This window comes from Protopterus annectens, chromosome 6.part0, assembly GCF_019279795.1.
Source record: "Protopterus annectens isolate FY-2018-M chromosome 6.part0, PAN1.0, whole genome shotgun sequence".
In the NCBI taxonomy this organism is placed as follows: domain Eukaryota; kingdom Metazoa; phylum Chordata; order Ceratodontiformes; family Protopteridae; genus Protopterus; species Protopterus annectens.
This window is the reverse complement of record NC_056737.1, coordinates 280,109,539-280,129,737: the sequence shown is the minus strand read 5'-3', so window position 1 is coordinate 280,129,737 and position 20,199 is coordinate 280,109,539. Positions and strand designations below refer to the sequence as shown.

The window sequence follows — 20,199 nt, the reverse complement described above, 5'->3', positions numbered from 1 at the left end:
CTGGGCACCATAATTGACACTCCATCAGACACAGACATCCTCCAGAAAGGTCTCATAGAAATGGATAACTGGTGCCAGAGCCATGGCCTTAAGCTAAATGCCAAAAATGTATAGTCATACCCTTTGGGAAAAACAAGGTAACCCCTAATTACCACATAGGTGGTAATCCATTAAACACGGAAGAAGTTATCAGGGACCTGGGGACCCAAGTTGACAGTAACCTCTCTTTTGACACTCACATTGCCAAAGTGGTTAGGAAGACCTTCTACATTGCCCACCTGATCATGAAGGGATTCACATCCAGATCAGGAGAGGTCATTGTACCCTGTACTCTTCACTTATCAGACCAATGATTGAGTACAACGCCCCATTCGAATGTACCTTACCCGACACCTGCAGCAGTTGGAAAGACCCCAAAAGTTCCTCACCAAAAGGATAAAGGGGCTCAAACATATGTCATACGATGCCCGACTGAAGAAACTCCAGCTCTATTCAGTCGCATACCGTCTGCTCAGAGGTGATCTGTGCCTGACATAGAAGGCCATGTCCAACCCGGAATTAATGGACATGCTCCACCTCAAAAAATCCAAATCCACCAGAGCCACGAGAGCAAGAGACTTAAACCTCAACACAGATATAAATAGGACGTGCTGGAGGGACAGATTCATCACCCAGAGACTCCCTACACTATGGAACAGAATCCCAGTCCATGTGAGGCAGAGCCCTTCACTGACTCTGTTCAAGAGAAATCTTGACGAGTGGATGGGAGATCGTAGGTTTACCCCGGGAATCATCTCTGTATCACTGCTGGACAGAGGCACAGCAAACTAATGGGTATAGTATTCTCATCCTAAGGGGTGGTGAAAGCCACACACACTCTGGCTAGGCTTATAAATGCCCTAGGGCAGATAGCCTAGTATGAACCTATGAACCTATGAACCCTACCTATGTGAGACGACTCCGAGGAAGCAGGCCTGGAGGGAGGTTGAGTCCCTGCCTGCACAGAGTCACCAGCTGGGGAGGAAACCGAGGCAGACTTCAGGGCAGAAGCTGGTAGCAGACCTTTAGCCACAAGCTTAGCCCGACGATCCTTCAACACCCTAGGGTTAAAACCCAAACAAATGCCACAGGAAGCCGACAGATGGGCAACCCCTAAACATAGAACACACAGAGTGTGGCCAGCGGCTGGAGAAAGCTTATGACCACACTCTGTGCACTTTTTAAAGAGACTTTTAGGCTGTTCAGCCATAGTAAAAGACAGAAAAAGCCCTAGGGCCCACACACACACACTTAACAGGGATTGGGCCTAGGCGGGAAACAGTAACACAATACTACACAAACACTTAGATCAATAACTATATATATATATATATATAGTTTTTTAAACTAACACAATGACCAAACGCGATGTAAGGGAGGAAAAAGGGAAGGTATTCACACTCAACAATTAGCAACAAAGGACCAAAAACCTTACCAACTAGCTAGGAGCTCAGAGACCACAATGCTGACTCACAGAGCGGCAAACGAGATCTGGGGCTAGACAGATGGAAGTGATATAATATAGGTAGGGGAGGAGCTTGGAGCTCGGAGCTGATGCTTGAAAAGTTTTGCTGGCTCGGATCCAAATCAGATCCGTATACCCATATGTGCAGAAAGAATGAAGTCAACTACTTCACATATCTTATTTAGAACTATTGGTGGTGTCTCCAAGTGTATATGTTAAGTAACCTGAAAATCCACAGTATGCAATTATTTGTGAAAGCTGGCTAAGGCATAGAAAACAACCAGTTCATAAGAGGAAGTATATAACTGGATGTGGGTCTAATGGGATTGATCTTAATAAATTACTTAATGTCTTGTATTTCCATTATTTTAACTTAAGGTGTATGTAAGATACCTTGTGACGCATAAAGGTAACAAAACAATTTTAAATATGGAAGTCCATCAGTTTTCAATCAGTGGGTAAGCAAATCTTCACAGCAAGAGAAGAATGAAGTAACTGTTTTGACTTCTGGTGTAGTCGTAAATGCATGGACTGGGTCAGTGTACCATTGTGAGCATTACTGCAAGAAAATCAGTAGGAAAACAAAAATTTGAAGGAAGAAGGTGAGTTATACTTGTGTTGTGCATTCACCCAGAATGGTGTACACTTACTTAGTGTAGATATTAATGATCCCAAGGGCAGGTGTCTGCAACTTCCACTAACACACAAACGACTAGAGTTTCCATTAATAAAAATACACTGATCATAAAAAATAAAATAATTCAAGTTCAAGCAACCCACTTCATGTACACAGTAAACAGTCTGAAAGCGGGACAAATATCAAAAGCATTCTTTCAAGTAGAGATGATTTTAAAAAGTGCACATTTTTAGTCTTCTCTCGACATCATTTCTAAATTAACACAAACTGGAAAGCAAATATTGTTGAGTTTAGAGCTTAAATATCCATGTAAACGTGGTGTTTATAATCACCAAAGCAGAGTCCAATTCACAGTTCTTTCATTGGTGGAACAAACAGAAACATGATGATTGGAAATGCACAGACACTTAAGTGGGCACAAGCTGAATTAAAGTGCCTGGTTCGTGGAGTCTGTTTCCTCTCCATTCAGTGTGAAGTTCATTCTTTTTTCTCTGTCAGCATCTAGATCAAGAAAAAATAATCTATGTTATGATACAGAGATTCCAGAGCGCATACACTAACTGTGCATTTCACACATGCAAATACTTGTACCAGGAAAAGAAGAGTATTTAAGCTTTTAAACCCCGAGAAGCATTTATATTAAAATGATTAATTCTAATTTTATTTCTCATTTCAACATGAACACCACAGTCACTGTATGGTAATACTTTTTTTCACTTTTGCATGCCATTATGTATTTTTATTCTGTACAGTATGTTACAGGTACCCAGCTTAAATGCGAGTTATTCATGGCTAGCACAATGAAAGTGTGGAATCTGTTCAATTTGTGTCTGAAGATTGCGACTTTGGCATTTCTGAGAATTCAATTTTCTCCATGGTACAGTGACCTTGGAGCAAGAACGTTTAAACAGTAGGGGTATGGGGGTTGCAAGGAGTCTAAAAAACTTTAAGAGTAACATGGTGAGGTTAGAATGTCACTGTTTCAGTGTCAGTTTGATACCAAGTCACTTATGCAATGAATGTCTGTTGTGAAGCCATATATTGTATGTTAAAATACATACCAATAAATGTCTGAAACAATTTTTATTTGGATGCTGTTATCCATATACTACTTTTATTTGTTAGCGTTGTTGTCAAGAGGCACTTAGTTCTTTGGTCTAGCTTTCAAGTGGGGTGCCTTCTGTGCAGAGTCTACATGCACTTATTGTCTCTGGGGGATTTTTATGAGAGATACTGTTTCCTAAATCTCAGTGAAAAGAGAAAGAACACAGCGCAATAATACAGATGCAACTCGTACACATGCACATACACAAATATTTAATTTAAACATGCACAGACAGAGAAAGAAGTGCACACCCATGCATGCACACATGCATATATATATATATATATATATATATATATATATATGTGTGTGTGTATATATATATATATATATATATATATATATATATATATATATATCAGAACACTACTGAGTGACATATGAAATATCTTGTACTGTACATTAGGAAATCAGGAAATGAGTTTTATAATGAATGGCATTAGCCATGTTCCCTAATCCCATATATCAGACAAAAGAAATATTCCTCTTATTATAGAAAAGCTCACTCAGATTCTGCCATAGACTGTTGTGACGGAAAGTTTAGTTTGCCTTTGCTTTCTTGTATTTTGCATTGCTTCACTGCCTTCTTCTATTTTGTATATTGTGGTGTATTTTCTTTACACTGTGTTGTATTCTGCTTTTAATTGCATATTTAAACTAGGAAAGAGACCACAGTTGTGCCTCATGTGAGTCACAAGGAAATTAAATTTTCTCCCACCATGGCTCCCATGCGTTTTTAAACTCAACTGTCTTTCTAGCTATCTGCCCCTTATGCTAATTTGGCTACATATTTCCTTCACTCTTCTATTTCATTGGTAGTGTATCACTTTGTGAAATCACTCCCCTTAAGCTATTGGCCATCCCACTGTATTCCATACAACCAGAATACAAAGTTCCCACCCTCTTCCACTCTATCTTGCTCTTTTAAAATTCTCCACTGAGATTACTAAACTTAATTTATCGCCTTTCATATCTAACTGCTTAGTGCACACTGCAACTCTTCTGAAATTAACCCATTTTTCCCTCTTACCTTTAAAATCTGCAACATTTAGTCTAAGACCAACAGTTACTGGAGAGCCCACATTCTGCCTCTCAGTAGTGATCTTGGGATTAGTGCTTCTGCTTTGCTCCAGGTGAGAGAAGGAGCATAGGGACATTATTTCCTGGAGACTGCTCATCTCCAGAAAGCCTGATAATTGCTTCACAGGTAGCAGCTTGGAATTTGTGCTTATACTTTGTTCCTGGTGAGAGAAAGAGCAGAGTGTATTAATTCCAGACTGTTTTTGATTTGTGTATTAATTCCGGACTGTTTTTGATTTGTTGGTGAGTGTCTGTGTTAGACCTTCCTGATTGATCTAGTTCTTATTCAAGGCATCTACCAGGAACAGGCTACAGAACAACTGCATCATCTGAGACAAGACTGTTGATCACCAATGATCCTCTGGCTTGCTTCTCATCTTGGGATGGGTGCTACTATTTTGCTTTCAGTGAGCGGAGAAGAAAAAGAGCATTGCATTCCAGCAGCATGAAGCTGTGGTGAGATCAGCCCAAGTAGTAGCCAGGTAGTAACCACTCATAGGTTGCCCAATGTAAAGTGAAACTGCAAAGGTGAAAATCCAGAGACAAAATATCTGATGATGCCTTTACTGAAGGCAAAAGTGCTTAGTTTATTCAGCTGTGCTGTTTCCAGCCTGTTCATTTCAGATGGGGTCTGCTGGAAGAGTCTGGTGTGTTTCTTTTGCCATTGGAGTAGCCAGGCAGTAGCCAAACAGGTGAATCCCTTCTTTTCATCATTCTTGATGTAGCCAATTCTTTTTTTCAGTAAATAATGCTAAATTAGCTGCTGTCTAACCTAACTTCAGAATATCTCCATAAATACTTCATCCAAAAATCATCAGGATCTACTTATTAGTTTCCCCTCAAATGTTTGGCAGTGCCTGTATAGACACAGACACCTTGAGTTGACATTTTTCCTATAAAAACACCCTTGAAATTTCACCAACACCTAGCTGCATGCATGGCAGCTAGCTTGCAGTGACAAAAACTGCCCCCAGAGTTGCAAACTAGATTATTCTGACATTAGATGGTTGCATAGAGAATATAAGTAATCAACAAAAAAGGGCCTGTTGCCATGGATATGAACTTTCCCACTATTTATGTTGCCAGATTGGTTGATACAGGCATCCTGAGGCAATGTAGATATTGACTTAGGTTTACTGACAACCTGCTAATTCTCAAACAAATTGATATGGCATGTGAGAGATGTATTTACACAATGTCACTGGAGGCAAAGCTCTCACATAAAAGCACTTCCATCAGATTGTTAGTAGTACACATGCTGCACCCATCACACATAGTTCAAAGCAGGCACACAGACTCACATATGCTGGTACACCTAAATGTAACCTTCCTCTAACCCATAGATGACACAAATGAAGTACTATCAAATACTCTCAGAAGCCCCGAATGCACTCTTTCAAAACAACACCCACATCAACCATGCAGCCACATCTCATGGGGCCTCTACTTCTAAGCCCATAAGATAAGCCACCACACAATCCAATATTCTGCTGATTGGAGACTTCATTGTGAGACACACTAATGTCACACTCACCAGGCTGAGTAAGGAGAAAGTCACTGTAAATGGCTTATCATGGGCCAGGATCTGCCACATTATGCATGTACTCAGGTCATTGGACCATAAGTACCAGTATGACTCAGTCACAGTCCATGTGGGTGTAAATAACCTGACCTGCGATGTACCTCCCTAGACTATATAAAGAGACACATCATGGAGCTCTCAGAATATGTGTCCCAGGCTGGTATAAGCCTAGCACTGAGCAGCATTTTACCTTCTCCAAGGATGATGCCACAATACGAACAAAAGATTACTGACTAACAATTGGCTTAGTTTTTGGTGTCATTCTAAGGGGGGTGCAATATTTGTCAGCATAGAAGGAGATGGTAACAGACCATGCTGCTTTGCCAAAGATGGTCTGCACCTCTCCCCCTAGGCTTTCAAATATTAGCTAAAACTTTGTCCTCCCTCATAGAGCCTTTTTAGGCAATGCCAAACTGAAAGTGCTGCTGACATAGCAAATCAAAACCAAGAAAATCTAATGGTGTTACTGCTTAATGCTAGGAGTCTAAACAAGAACCTTCCCTACCAGCTCTTCTCACCTTAGAGAATGTGGCTATTTGTCACTGAGACATGGTTTAAAGCCACAGACTGCACACTAGTAGTGCAAGACTATAATACCTTCCACACATTTAGACAAACTACAACACAAATACTGATGCTAGACGTGTCTCAATTTATATCAAAAATAAATATACTTCAAGGCTGGACAAATAGGACAATGCACTTGAGCGTCTACACATTCATATCACCATAGGCAAAATCCCACACCACTTATTTGCATCCTATAGGGTCCAATCTATGACCCAGAAAACCTATAACATATATTTAAACTTACTGGAAACATTCACTATTCAACCCAATACCTATTCATGGGTGATTTTATTTACCTCACTATTAACTGGGAATCAGAATCATATACAACACCAAGCATGCACGTACAGAGATTCCAGGATTTTGTAAACACAACTCCTTTGACCAGATTGTCAATAAGCTGATCAGGGGTACAAACATATCATGTCGGTTCTTGTTTCCTAGTGTAATGTCTTCTCTGGTAAGGTCAGACAGCAAAATGGTCTCCTTTGAAGTAAAAAAAAAAAAAAAAAAAAAAACAGAACCCCAGCTAACCCTGGAATGTTCAGGAACTACTTTAAGGCTAACTTCCTACTATTAAATGATAACCTGGCAAAATTTCAAGCCCCATTAAACCCTGAGAACACAGCTGCCTACACGGAACTGTTCACAGAAACGCTATGCAAGCATGTTAATGACTGCATAGAGGCAGCTGCAACCACCAGAATGCAGTACAGAGCTAACTCAAAAAACAAGCCATCCTGGTGGAATTGCATCATCAAAAGGCTGTATAACAAAAGAAAGAAAATCATGGCAGAAATTAGGAAGCATAGCACTCAGTAGGATTAGAGCATTCTCATCAGACTAAACAAACAACTCAAAGGAAAAATAAAGTCTAAAAAAAGCCAAATCTGAGATAAAATTGGCTTCCCAGGCCAAAGACAATAACAAGGAATGTCTCTAGTTATGTCCGTAAACTGAAAGGCAATGCACAATTGTTTGTAGAGATCACTGTTAATGTAGCCACCTATAATGAGCCAGAAGATATAGCAAACCTACTGGCCAACAAATTAAGCTCTAACTTTAACCCTCTCTCTCCCTATCAACCTCCTCTCAACAAATACCATCCAATATAAATCCCCCTGCTATCACTAGGGGGAACAGGTCGTTGATGCTCCCTCTAAGGCCAAGAACACTGCAACACTGGGTCCAGTCAATATCCCAGAATGTCTTCTAAGTAGCATGAAACATGACCTGTCAGGCCCTCTGGAATTGCTATTTAACAGTACCTCCAAATTGGCTTTATGCCTCACAAATGGAGAACAGCAACAGTCATCCCTCTGTACAAAGGTGGGCCATCTATAGATCCTGGAAACTACAGACTATTAAGCCTTACTAGTCTCATATGCAAAGGCATGGAAAAAACTTATGATGAAAATGATCAATAATGATATATGAAACCTCCAGACACTGGACCCAACCCAGTTTCATTTCGTCAAGGGCACGTCATGCCTACTCAAACTGGTGGACTTCTTTGAGGAGGTCACCAAAGCAATGGATAAGCGCAAAACGGTTCACACTTCATACCTTGACCTGGCCAAGCTTTTTGACACAATACCTCATTCAGCCTTTGTTGACAAACTCAAGAGGTTAGGTATAAACCCTTACTTCACCCAGTTGATAGCCAGCTAGCTTCCAGACAGGAACCAGGAAGTTAGAATTGGGGAGTCCACATCTACAAAGAGGCCAGTCAAAAGCAGAGTCCCTCAGGGATTGGTCCCGGGACTACTACTTTTTGCCATTTACTTCTCTGAAATCAAAGCCAAGGTCAAGGACCTCTGGATGATAAATTTACAGATGGTTGCAAATTATGAGCACTCATAGAATACCCAGCCGACACAAATGTTCTCCAGGAAGGGCTGACACAGACAACCTGTGTCAGAGCCATGGACAAAAACTAAATGCCAAGAAATACATAACAGTATCCTTCCAGAAGTCATCCGTCCCAGTAACTATCATATTCACAACACACCTCTAAGGGTTGAGCCAGCAGTCTGGGAGTTGGAAACGTGCATAGACAGTAAACTAGCCTTTGACCATAACACGTCTACAATAGTGAGGAAATCATTTTATGTTGTGCAACTTATAAACAAAGGTACAGCATCTAGGTTCAAGGAGGTCAATTCATCAAACCTATCATTGAGTACAATTCGCACTCAAGTACATATCTAACCAGGCATATCCAACAACTGGAAATTCCACAGAGATTCCTCACTAAAAGAATAGAAGGCATAAGCATCATGTCTTATGCAGACTGCCTGAAGGCCCTATCCCTGTATTGTCTCCTACAGGCTGTTGACGGGAGATCTATGCCTGATATACAAGTCAGACCCTACCCTGATGGCCCTAATGCATATCCACAAAACAAAAAGCAACAGAATTACCCGTTCTAAGGACTTGCATCTTGCCTGTGATATAAACAGGACCTGCTGGAGATACAGGTATGCATCCCAGAGACTACCCCTCCCCATCCATGTGAACAGAGTTCCTCCCTAACCTAATTCAAGTGTAACCTGAACAACTGGTTGGGGAAAAGGACATTCACCCCTGGTTTGGCACCTATGCCTCTAACGGACATAGGCAGCCTGTAAACTGTTCATCTCCCAGGCCCCGGCTTACACACACAACTTGTCAGAGATTTGGAATGGGCTTAAAAAGGCCCTTGTGGTTATTAGCCTAGAACACACTTATGACTCTATGAACTGTTTTTTTTTTTTTTTTTTTTTTTTTTTATGCTTTCTTACATTAATGTTTTCAACTGCCTCTAATGGGCAAAGTTTCTTCTGAACAGGCTTTAGATAGTTTACAAAGATTCCTCTGAATAGACTGTCTCATGTACAACTTTCACTCTACTTCTGATGCACATTTTAAAATTTTCCTTATAGTGACAGTTCATTACATTAGTTTATTTAAGTAGTTTATGTTGGGGTATTAGTTTTATAGCCAAGTTATATTCTAGCTTTGGGTCTACTTTGTCAGTAATGCTCATTTCAATTGGCTAGTTGTTTTTACTTTTTTTTTTTTTATTTGTTTTATATCCACTGTCTGCCAGCCATCAGCCCTCCTGCAAGCTACCTGTTCATTTATTCCCCCTGGGCAAAACCGTCTGTAGATGGCATTCATCTAGGTATCCATCAGGGTTTTTAACTTGAAGACCTAAAATCATCACCTGCTAGTGTCTGCCCCCACCCCAACCTAAGGATAGATGAGCTAGTGTTGGTCAATTCTTTCTAGTCTCCATGGTTAGATCTTTCAGTGCCAGGATTGTTAATTGATCCTATGCTACCTATGGCAAACTCTGGACTTCACTCTTTCATCCTTCTGAGACAACTGCTATTTTATGTATGTATGTATTTATTTTTTAGTTTGATTTTTCTATTTCTAATATGAACAATTTTCATTTATAAATACTTGACTTGGTGAGTAATGTTTTCATTGGGGTTGCAGGAATGGATTTTGTACAGTATGTGAATGGAAAACATAGTCTGCTTTTCAGTTTTTTTTTGTTTACTTCCCTAAGTTAAGCAGAATATCTATTTCAGTTGGGGGACTACTTTAGTTAGAACATGTTGTTTTTGGGTGTCTGTTTATATGCTTTTTACGTACAGTGTGTAAACTTTGATTTATATCACTTTCAAAATTTCACTAAAAGAAGTGCCGGGATGCAGGTGATTGGTTGATCAAATCTTCAAAACACAGAGCAGATAAAGGTTTTGGTGATATCTTCAATGTATACATACTTTCACAGACAGACTGTGTAGAAGATATGCATTCTAAGTGGAATATGAAATGAGGCTATACCTACTTACTGATACACAGTATGTGTGTGTGTCTGTGTGTGTGTGTATATATATATATATATATATATATATATATATATATATATATATATATATATATATATATTATATTTAATATGTACCTTTATGTATCTATATCTATAAATAAATAAACACACACTCATATAAATATGTCTAATCATAAAAAGACACACTTGGGATATTGTGTACTGGCTATTTTCAGTCTCAGAAAACAGCACAAAACAGTTGAGACCAAGTGTTCTAGAGCCAAAAATCCAAAACCTAAAAGAACATGATCACAGGAAACTGTGATATAAATACATTTATTGCACACTTTCATTCTTAATGCTAGAACATCATTAGAATGACATGCAACAGAAACATCCCCTACATATACAGGAAACACTGTCAAACTCAAAACAGCAATAAATCATTTGTTTAACCTATCACTCTTCCACTTTAAAACAGGTGCAGGGGACAGATGTCCATTAAGAACTGCAGTGTGTCTGCATTTTAAAGAATTTGCCAATACATCTCTCTGAGTAAAAGGAAGTTCTCCCACTCACAACCTGATGGACACTTGTGCACCATCTCTAATACAATAAAAATGTCTTTAAATCATTACAGATAAGTGAGTGTTTAAAAAGAACATTTGTGATCTTGCTCTTTTTGATGTCATTATATTCGTAAACTCTCTTATTCAGACAACTTTTAGTTTTTCTAGTGTAGAAGAAGGAAAATGTAAACTACCTCTTGTGTTTTACAGTTGAATTTACTTGCACATGGAATGATCTTGAATAATCATGCACCGTCACTTTAAGGCCTTCAAAAATGCACAAGCAACAGTGGCAAGCCCCAAATTTAGACACAAGACCCTTCTCAAAAGGACTGCAAGAACTGCTTTCAGAATACCTTTCAAATTATTGTCTGATTTGTAAGTAAATTTGGGACAAGTCCCTTGATGTTTGATTCCAGTGATGGCATAGCAAAAATAGTTCCAATTTTTGTGTATTATAGATCTTATTGCTGTAGTGTCCAGGAATGATATAATACCATGGACTTACAAAAGTTGTTACCACCATCCCTAGCTTTAATAGTGAATAGTTTTCTTAAAATGGGTGGACACTTCTCCTCACACCCAATTTTCACCAAAATTTCAACCTCATTCAGCAAAAATGTACTCTACCTCCTAGTTTTATACATTTCTTTTAAGGCTTCACATTACTCAAAAAATGGCCTTCGGCGAATTTAGACATGGCAGGCCTATGAACTGTCCCTTGACAATGCTATTTTTCAGTAGGTCTCTGTCAAAATGTAAGCAGTTGTTAAAGTACTTTTTTGAAAATGTTGGATTCATTCCAATTTAATTCTAGGTTTTTATACAAACTAGCATTCAAAATGTGAACATTGACAGATTCACTGTTAAAAGTGAGTTCAGAAAAATCTGTGGTGGACTGAAGGCATCCACAAAGAAAATGGCATATAGCAATCAACTGTAGGTCTTGAGATGTTTCTCATATTTACTGCCAAACACAAAAATGTTATTTACAGTGACAAAGCACTATATTGGTGAAGATGGGGGCCTTTGCTACCACCATTGTTAAACCACAGATTTAACTGAAAAATTATATTTCAAAAGTAAAACCAAATTGTATCTCAAGACTAACTCCAGAAATAAACAAACATTATATATAATGTTCTTAAGCCCTGTTTTGTGGGTGATGCACTGCATGAACTAATCAAGTGCAATATTTTGGGGAATAATGGTAAAGACGTCTTTGATATCATCCACAACTAATAGATTACCTGATTCAAGAGAGAGAGTTGATTTTGTCTAAATTATCCCATAAGCCACTCCTTCTTCTTCTTTCGGCTTTTCCCGGTTAGGGGTCGCCACAGCGGATCACCTTGTCCGCTCATGATTGGCAGTGGAGTTTTATGGTGTCGAGTTGCCAGCCCAGCGCCCAACCTTCCACAGAAGGCACACACTCACACCTAGGGCCAATTTAGAGTGTCCAATCCACCAGCAGCATGTCTTTGGGATGTGGGAGGAAACCGGAGCACCCGGAGGAAACCCACGCGACCACAGGGAGGACATGCAGACTCTGCACAGAAGGCACCCCAGCCGAGGATCGAACCGGAGAACCTCTTACTGTGAGGCGGCAATATCCCATAAGCCACTCCTAGTTAGCCAAATTCTTTCTTCAATTTGCGGATCGTCAGCACAGATGCCTTTTTGCCATTGGGCCAGCTGAACTTGACTATTTTTCATTGAGACTCCTATATTATGAAGCGCACATTATGATGTTCTGTACCACACTGACACAGTGAGCCCACTCCCTGTGGCTGTTAGCTACACCAACCACTGAGTGAGCACATTACTACAAACTAAGATAAGACAATTAAAACTTGACCTCTAGACCACAGAAAGATATATAAATATATCCTTACAGGGAAATCTATTAGCAGCTAATGAATACAAGAACTATCCAAAGACAGGAATGATGACAGAATAAAACAGACCCACGGAGTAGTGTCCCCTTCAGACATCAACAGATACATTAAGAATGTATCTACTATGTCCAATTTTAGTGACTCTAATTAGCATGCTTATGAGTAGGAAGAACTACCTCAGCAGCCCAGACTTCCAGAGCATTAATGCTTGAAGTGCAGCCAGTTCTGTGGTTAGAGGGATAAAGACTAGACAATGGTGCAAGGGACCTGAGATTGAATAGCAGTTCAAACATCTACAGAATCTGGCAAGGAGGATGGGAGTGAATGACAGTTGCTAGCTTAACCATCCTGGGGAAAAGGAAGTGGCTCTGGTTTATCATGAGTGACTAGTCAAAGTACTTGATGCTACACCCTCTAGAGTTCAGGCCTAGTGAGCATACACTGCCAAGTGCATTCACACTGCTAAGCTGAGAGAAATTTAGCATACAGAGGCATGTTTTCCCTCATCACACTGCTAACCTGAGGGAAATTTAGCATACAGAGACATGTTTTCCCTGAGAGATCAGCTAATAGCCACTGGTGGTTGATCTACTGGTGAAATGGTATGCTGCTCCACAGAACCAGTAAGCTGGCCCATTTCCTACCACTTGATTCTTGTTGTAGGACAGATGAGCTAATTAGGATTCCCAGGCAGAAATGAATGGCATATAGAGCTCTTACTTAGCCTGAGGATGCTTTGCTTCTGCCTTTGCTGTACTAATGGGCCAACTGGGTGAAGGTAGAAAAGTCACTGGACAGGTCCTTGGAGAACGAAGGAATAAAAGAATTCCTGGTGACATATAAGTTGCTATACCATAAATGTTTATAATGGACACATTTTGATCGAAGCATTTGAAGCAACCACATCACTGACAGACTGATAATGAAAGCAGTATATCTAATGACAGTTCACTGCCTGATGATAAAAGGTAACAGTTTGCAATTCACCGGGAGAGTGTGTGTTTCTCAACTGTCAACCTTCTTCTCCCCAGATCATAGCAGACAAATAGCTGTTTGTCTTCCAGATTTCATGCATTCATTTCAGTACAACCTGACCTGCTGGTGCTTGTGATGGTGGACTGGGGCTATGAACCTTGGCTCTGCACCAGTGCCTACAATAGTCTGATGGCCAGTAGCACAGCATGGGCAGGGCAAAGGGGGCAAATGCCCTGGGTGTAAAGTTTGGGTGAGGGTGTGATCAAGAGCCTTGGCATTTTAATCTTTTTTTATACCAAATTGCCAGTACAGACAGGCACATTCAGTTTTTTTTTTTTTTTTTTTTTTTTAAGGATTTCTAAGAAGTCAACTGAGAAGGATCAGTCGCTGTTCTACAAAGCCGGAGTCTGTCTTTTTTTTTAGTTGAAGACATAGGGGGACATAGACTTGTAGGAAGCTGCTTGGCAAGGACCAATCAGTTTTCTACAAAGCTTTCTTTTTAAGTCGAAGTAGGAGAAGGTAATAGATTTGTATGAAGACGATTTGTATATAGTGATGTTCTTTAGATTTTTTTACAATAATATAACCAAAAATATCTTTAGCCAGAGTAAATAGTTTTGTTATTTTAATAATGTCTGTCTCATATATGTTGCAATAGTAATAATAATTATAATGATAATAATAATGTCAACATAAGCAATATGCTTTTGCACAACATTATTTATTGCAGCCCTTGTTACAGAATTATGTAATTTAAATAAAAATGTTTACCTTTTACGTCTGAGGTACTGCAAGTCCACTTCATTTCTATTTTCCACAGGGAAATATACCATAGTTAATAGAAAACAATCTGCTCAAAATATGTATCTTTTAATCAATAACTTTGATGCTCTATCTCAGGATTTTTTTAATTCTTATTTGGCAGGGTAATATATGCCTATAAGTACTGGTCTTAAATGCATTCCATGTATTTCACAAAGTTACTGCTGCAAATGTATTCATCCTCCAAAATTCTTACAAGACATCTCTTGTTCAGTTGCAAACATATGGGGAATTGAGCCAGTTTGCATAACTTCTCACTGGGTAATTTTTCTACCTGACAGATCAAATCTAATGACCACATGATCAGAAAACCAGCAAAATATATTACTTATAAACTGCCCTTTATACAGTACATCAAGTTACACTACAAAAAAAGTGTTGAATTTGGCTGTATGGAAAATATGGGTGTAATCTATTTGATTTAGAAATATGATGCACCAAGTATAATGCAATCATATCTGACTTGTTTACAGCAAATTCAATATTTTACAAGGGTTTGGGGGTGGCTTAATGGTTAAGGTGTTTACCTCACAGACAAAATGTACAGGGTTGGGTTCTTGCCAAAAGAAATTGGCTAAACTCAAAATTATGCACACGGGCAGCCTATCCTCATATCTATGTATGAAGAACACAAGTATTATCATCTGTGTAGCCACTACATAAGATGGCAGTGATGGTTGGTAGTGTCCAACTAAAATATACCTTAGGGACATGAAATATTTTATCATAATTATTGAGTTTGGGATTGACCAAGAGGTACAGGATTTGACTCTTAAAATGGCCCTCAAGGGCAGCTAGCCTATTATTGCCTATTAACCTATGGATATGAACACTGTCACTATTTGAAGGACATGATCTATCATGAATAGGATCTAAAAGGGCATTCCAGTCACTACCTATGATGACCGTAACTTTGGTTAATATATGTAAAAGTTCTACCACACTGTTGAAAAGACACTAATATTCAGAAAAGGAGCCATATACAGACCCTACTGTAATGTGCAAGGTATCAGTTTCTAAAGAAATAGTGAAAATAATTGTGAATATAACCCATACAAGATTTCTTAGCCACATCGACTTCTGCACACTTAGAAGTAACATAATTGTAGTATATAATTTAATCCAGTTAAATTTTACATATATTGGCACATTCTTCACTAACATGCATCTCCTGGAGTAAAAAAATCTCTCTTCATACAAAAGTAGTAGTTCACACAAATATTTGAAAACCAGAGGTACTGCACTTCCCTTCCCTTCTGGGATACCTGTGTTTAACAAGGCACCGACAAGAACATTTCTTCCATTTGCTAACACAAGACTTTCTGGTTGCACGTTTTCTTCCTTCCTTTAGTACTTGATGCATATCCTGCTGAAAAAGGTGCCTAAAAGGTATTAATACTGAATCATTGAGGCCATCAGTTGTAGTCACTGATGTAAGGGTGTACCAAACGCCCCTTGTGCTATGTGAGTAGATCCAGTCTGTGGCAAAGGTTGTGGTAATTGCTCATGGCCAATTCATAAGAACAGAGAACCAATTTTGCCCAAGCCAAAACGGAGTCACCACAACAATTTTTGGTAACTCTTTCTAAATCTTTAGAAGTAACTTGGAAATCACTGGAGAGGGTGGAAAAGCACACAGGAAGATTCCTGACCAAGGGCATGACAGAGCATCTGTTTTCCATGCTGGAAGGATGTCTCAAACAGAACTCTTATCCCTTTTAGAGCCACGTTCACATCTACACACAATTGCAAAAGTAAACATTTGTCATTAGGTACCAGTAGGTTTGCTACGAATAATTGTGAAGATTCATCTGAGAGTTTGCTATGCAGTATAACGTTTACATCTTGATATACTTCCTCTCCTGGACATGTGTACTACTATGCACATATGCTCCATTTCCTCATCTGCAAGCTGGAAAAATAAGGTTTCACCTCTTGTACCCTGCAAACTTTCAAATATTTTTTCTGCAGGTGTCAATACTTTTATGGACTAGGCTGAAGCGGTACAATAAAACTGTGATAATCTTCTCAGGAGCCGTTACTGATAAGCACCTCCAAGGATCAGAAGCAGAAAGGGGAAAGTGAAACAAGTCAGACAGGAAGTGTGTTGGACTTGTTTCTTTTGTTTAAGCACAACCTGCATCATCAAAGACAACGTAAAGTAAGAACTGATGTAATGCAAGTGAAGAAACTGAGTGGAAGTTTACTGAACTGATTTCTATTATAGGAGTACTCTCCTTGGAAGGTGTGATACTTGGAGAAACTGGCTCCTGGAATAAGACTTAAAATATCAGGTACTGAGAAAGGGAAAGAGGGCTCTCCCACCTACTCCCTCACCTCCATTCTGGATGGGTTTGTTTTCTTTTCTTCTTTCCGCCTAGCAATATGAGGAACTGAAAGTGGCTCTGACACTACAAAGAAAGATGTAGCTGTTTATTTGTATTATTTTGACTGTATTTCATTGTCAGTTTCATGCTGCATTCTGAAGAAATGGTACTGTAAGTTTTGAATTACTGCATACTTGGCAGTTGGTGGCAAATATAATGCAGTGACAGTTATGTTACTCTGAGGAAGGGGAGCTCTCTGGGCATTACATCTGCACAGCGCCAAAACAAAAAAAGTATAAGATAATTTCAGGATGCCTGCACAAGAGACACCATCATAATATGTCTTTCCATCTCTATTAAAGCATAGCAATTCAAAACTTAACATCAATGAAAGACATAAGACTACAGAAAGTCAGTAATACCAAAAATGTTAGAACTTTGATAAAACAAATGAACACAGTAATCAAGACTGTTCACAGAAATTCATGTGATATAACAAAAGTAAATAGGATATATTACTGTGCAGCTAAATTAATAACATAGAAAGACTTACGACAAAAACACAGAGCAGAAAGGAAGGTGAAAAATCAAATACCACCATGGAAGTATCGAAAAGAGAAAACTATAAAGCAGTTAAGACAAGAAGTGTCACTGTTAGGAGAGTACAGAAGAGGGAACAGAACAACAAAAATACTCAGAAAGACAGATGTGATAAAAGCAACGTGCAGTATTAGAACAGCCTAGGATCTGTCAAACACTATTGCAAGTAATAAACTAAAGATATCAACACAGGCAGAAAAATTAGAAGATATGCAGATAAATATAAAGGAAGAGTACAAAATAATTAATTATTGATGACCCAAAAAAGTATAGAGAAAGTACAGTTGTGTACACTTATCATAAATGTAGATGTTCGAGTGTATTCACTGTTGCAGTCACTACATTTGGGTTATCTGCTTGCAGTAGCCCTCAGTTGGCCTGATTAACAAAGTCTTGGGTCCTGCGTCGGATGCTGTCCCTTCTTCCATGACATCAGGTCGTCAGGGGTATAAAACATGCAGCCGACGGCATTACATCAGTTTTTCTTGCCCCAGATGTCAGGTGCCCCACTAATGGGAGGCAATTAAATCTATAATTACAAGGATATACCTCCAACAAAAAAGGCAAATACACCAAAAAGCTTTTTGAGCATAGTAAGGGAGAGTAGAGGTATAGCCAAAAGAAGAAAGTGGACTGGAGGGAGGGTAACCCGGACTGCAACAGTGAATACACTCGAACATCTACATTTATGGTAAGTGTACACAACTGTACTATGTTCTTCGTGTTTCACTGTTGCAGTCATTACATTTGGGTAGATTCCCAAAGTTAAGGATGGGAGGAAGAATTTAAATAGAATTAGGACCAGCTATAAGACCCTGCAAGACTGCAGTGGCAAAGCCATCTCTGGATTTAGAGAAAATTGGCAAAGGATAATGCTTGGTGAAAGTATGTACAGAACTCCAGGTAGCAGCTTCTAGGATGTCCCTGGTAGGAATGCCCCTAAGAAAGGCTGTGGAGGTAGATGCAGCCTTGGTTGAATGAGGTCTGATGCCCTGTGGGATAGGTTTTCCATGGTGCTTATAGCAGAAATTAATGCAGTGGCCTATCCATTTTGAAATGGTTTGCTTTGAAATAGCTTTCCCCTCTGTTCCTGCAGCAAATGCCACCAGTAGTTGTTCAGATTTCCTTTGAGGTTTAGCCCTGTCCAAGTAAAATCTAAGTTGTCTGTGCACATCTACGGAGTGCAGTATCCGTTCCCCTTTGTTCTGTGGGTTAGGAAAGAAGGTAGGCAAATGAATGGACTGATTGAGCCACACTGGATACCACAGTGGGCATGAAGGAGGGCTTGGTTCTGAGGGACACCCTGTCCGCATGAAAGATGATGAAAGGCTCCACTGCCATAAGAGCCTGTAATTCAGATACCCTTCTCGCAGAAGTGATTGCTAAAAGGAAAGCTGTTTTCCAGGAAAGGAAGTTTAAATCTGCAGTAGCAGCTGGCTCGAAAGGAGGAAGAGTGAGTTTCTCCAAGACAAAGGTAAGGTCACAGGCTGGAGTTCGAGCTCTCCTGGGTGGCCTTAAATTTTTGGCCCCTCTGAGGAACTGCTTGAGCAGTGGGTGAGAGAAGAAGGGAGGCTCTGTGCTGTAATGAGCTGAAATGGCTGAGGCATGAATTTTGATGGAGGAAAAGGACAAGCCCTTATGAAGCATCTCAGTCAAGAATTGTAGTATCTGAGGTAAATTGGGCACTTCTGCACTCACCCCTTGAGATTGATTCCAGGCACAAAATCTTTTCCATTTTGCAGCATAAGATTTTCTAGTACTAGGCCTCCTTGCCTCTAAAATGATATCCATCACTGATTTACTGAGGGATGGTAAAGGAAAGATTAGGTAATTAGCCAGGCTGCTAGGTTCAAGGTTTGCAGCTGAGGGTGCAGAATCTGATTTTCCTGCTGAGACAACAGGGATGGAGTCTGAGGCAGGTGCCATGGGGCCAAGCGTGACACACTGTGCAAGAGGGGGTACCAGTGCTGGTGTGGCCAGTCTGATGCAATTAAAATCGTCCTTGGCTTGTCCTGTTTGATCTTTAGTAGTACCTTGGAGAGCAGAGGCAGAGGAGGAAAGGCATAAACTGATAGGTTTTTCCAGCTGAAGGATAGAGGATCCACTTTCCAAGCTAGCTTGTGGGGAATCCTTGTGCAAAATTTGTCCAATTGATGGTTCTGGAGGGAGGCAAACAGGTCTATATCTGGGCTCCCCCACTTGCTTGTCAACATATTGAAAATTCTTGGTTCCAGTTTCCACTCGTGTGGGTCCATGAGCTTTCTGCTTAGTCTGTCTGGCGGTGTATTTAGTTGTCCTGGCAGGAATTGAGCTTGTAGATTCACTTGGTAGCTCAAGGCTGTGTTCCACAATGCCATGGCTAGTCTGCAGAATGGGTAAGAATGTGTACCCCCCTGCTTGTTTATGTACCACATGACAGTTGTGTTGTCTGTCTTTACCATTAGTTGTCCTGGAAGAATGTGGTCCTTGAAGGCTGTCAGAGCATTCTGTACAGCTAACATTTCCTTTTGATTTATGTGCAGGTGCATTTGACTTGGGTTCCATTTGCCCTGAATGCACATCCCTACTAGGTGAGCCCCCCATGCATAGTCTGATGCGTCTGTTGTTAAAGTTTGGGTGGCAGGGGGTAGTGTGAATGGTAGTCCCCTGTTTTGGTGGCAGGCGTCTGCCCACCAAAGGAACTCTAGGTGTAGGCAGGGTATGA

The 20,199-nt window shown here is 39.8% G+C and overlaps 1 protein-coding gene across 1 annotated transcript in view; it reads right to left on the bottom strand.

Moving 5' to 3' along the window:
- Positions 1-2,348: 2,348 nt before the first annotated feature.
- Positions 2,349-20,199, bottom strand: part of CEP128 (centrosomal protein 128) — a 2,208,485-nt gene continuing 2,190,634 nt past the window's right edge. Inside the window, exon 25 of the mRNA XM_044074035.1 lies at positions 2,349-2,642. Coding sequence (XP_043929970.1) covers positions 2,569-2,642 — 74 coding nt within the window. The 3' untranslated portion in view covers positions 2,349-2,568. The remainder of the gene's footprint in view (positions 2,643-20,199) is intronic.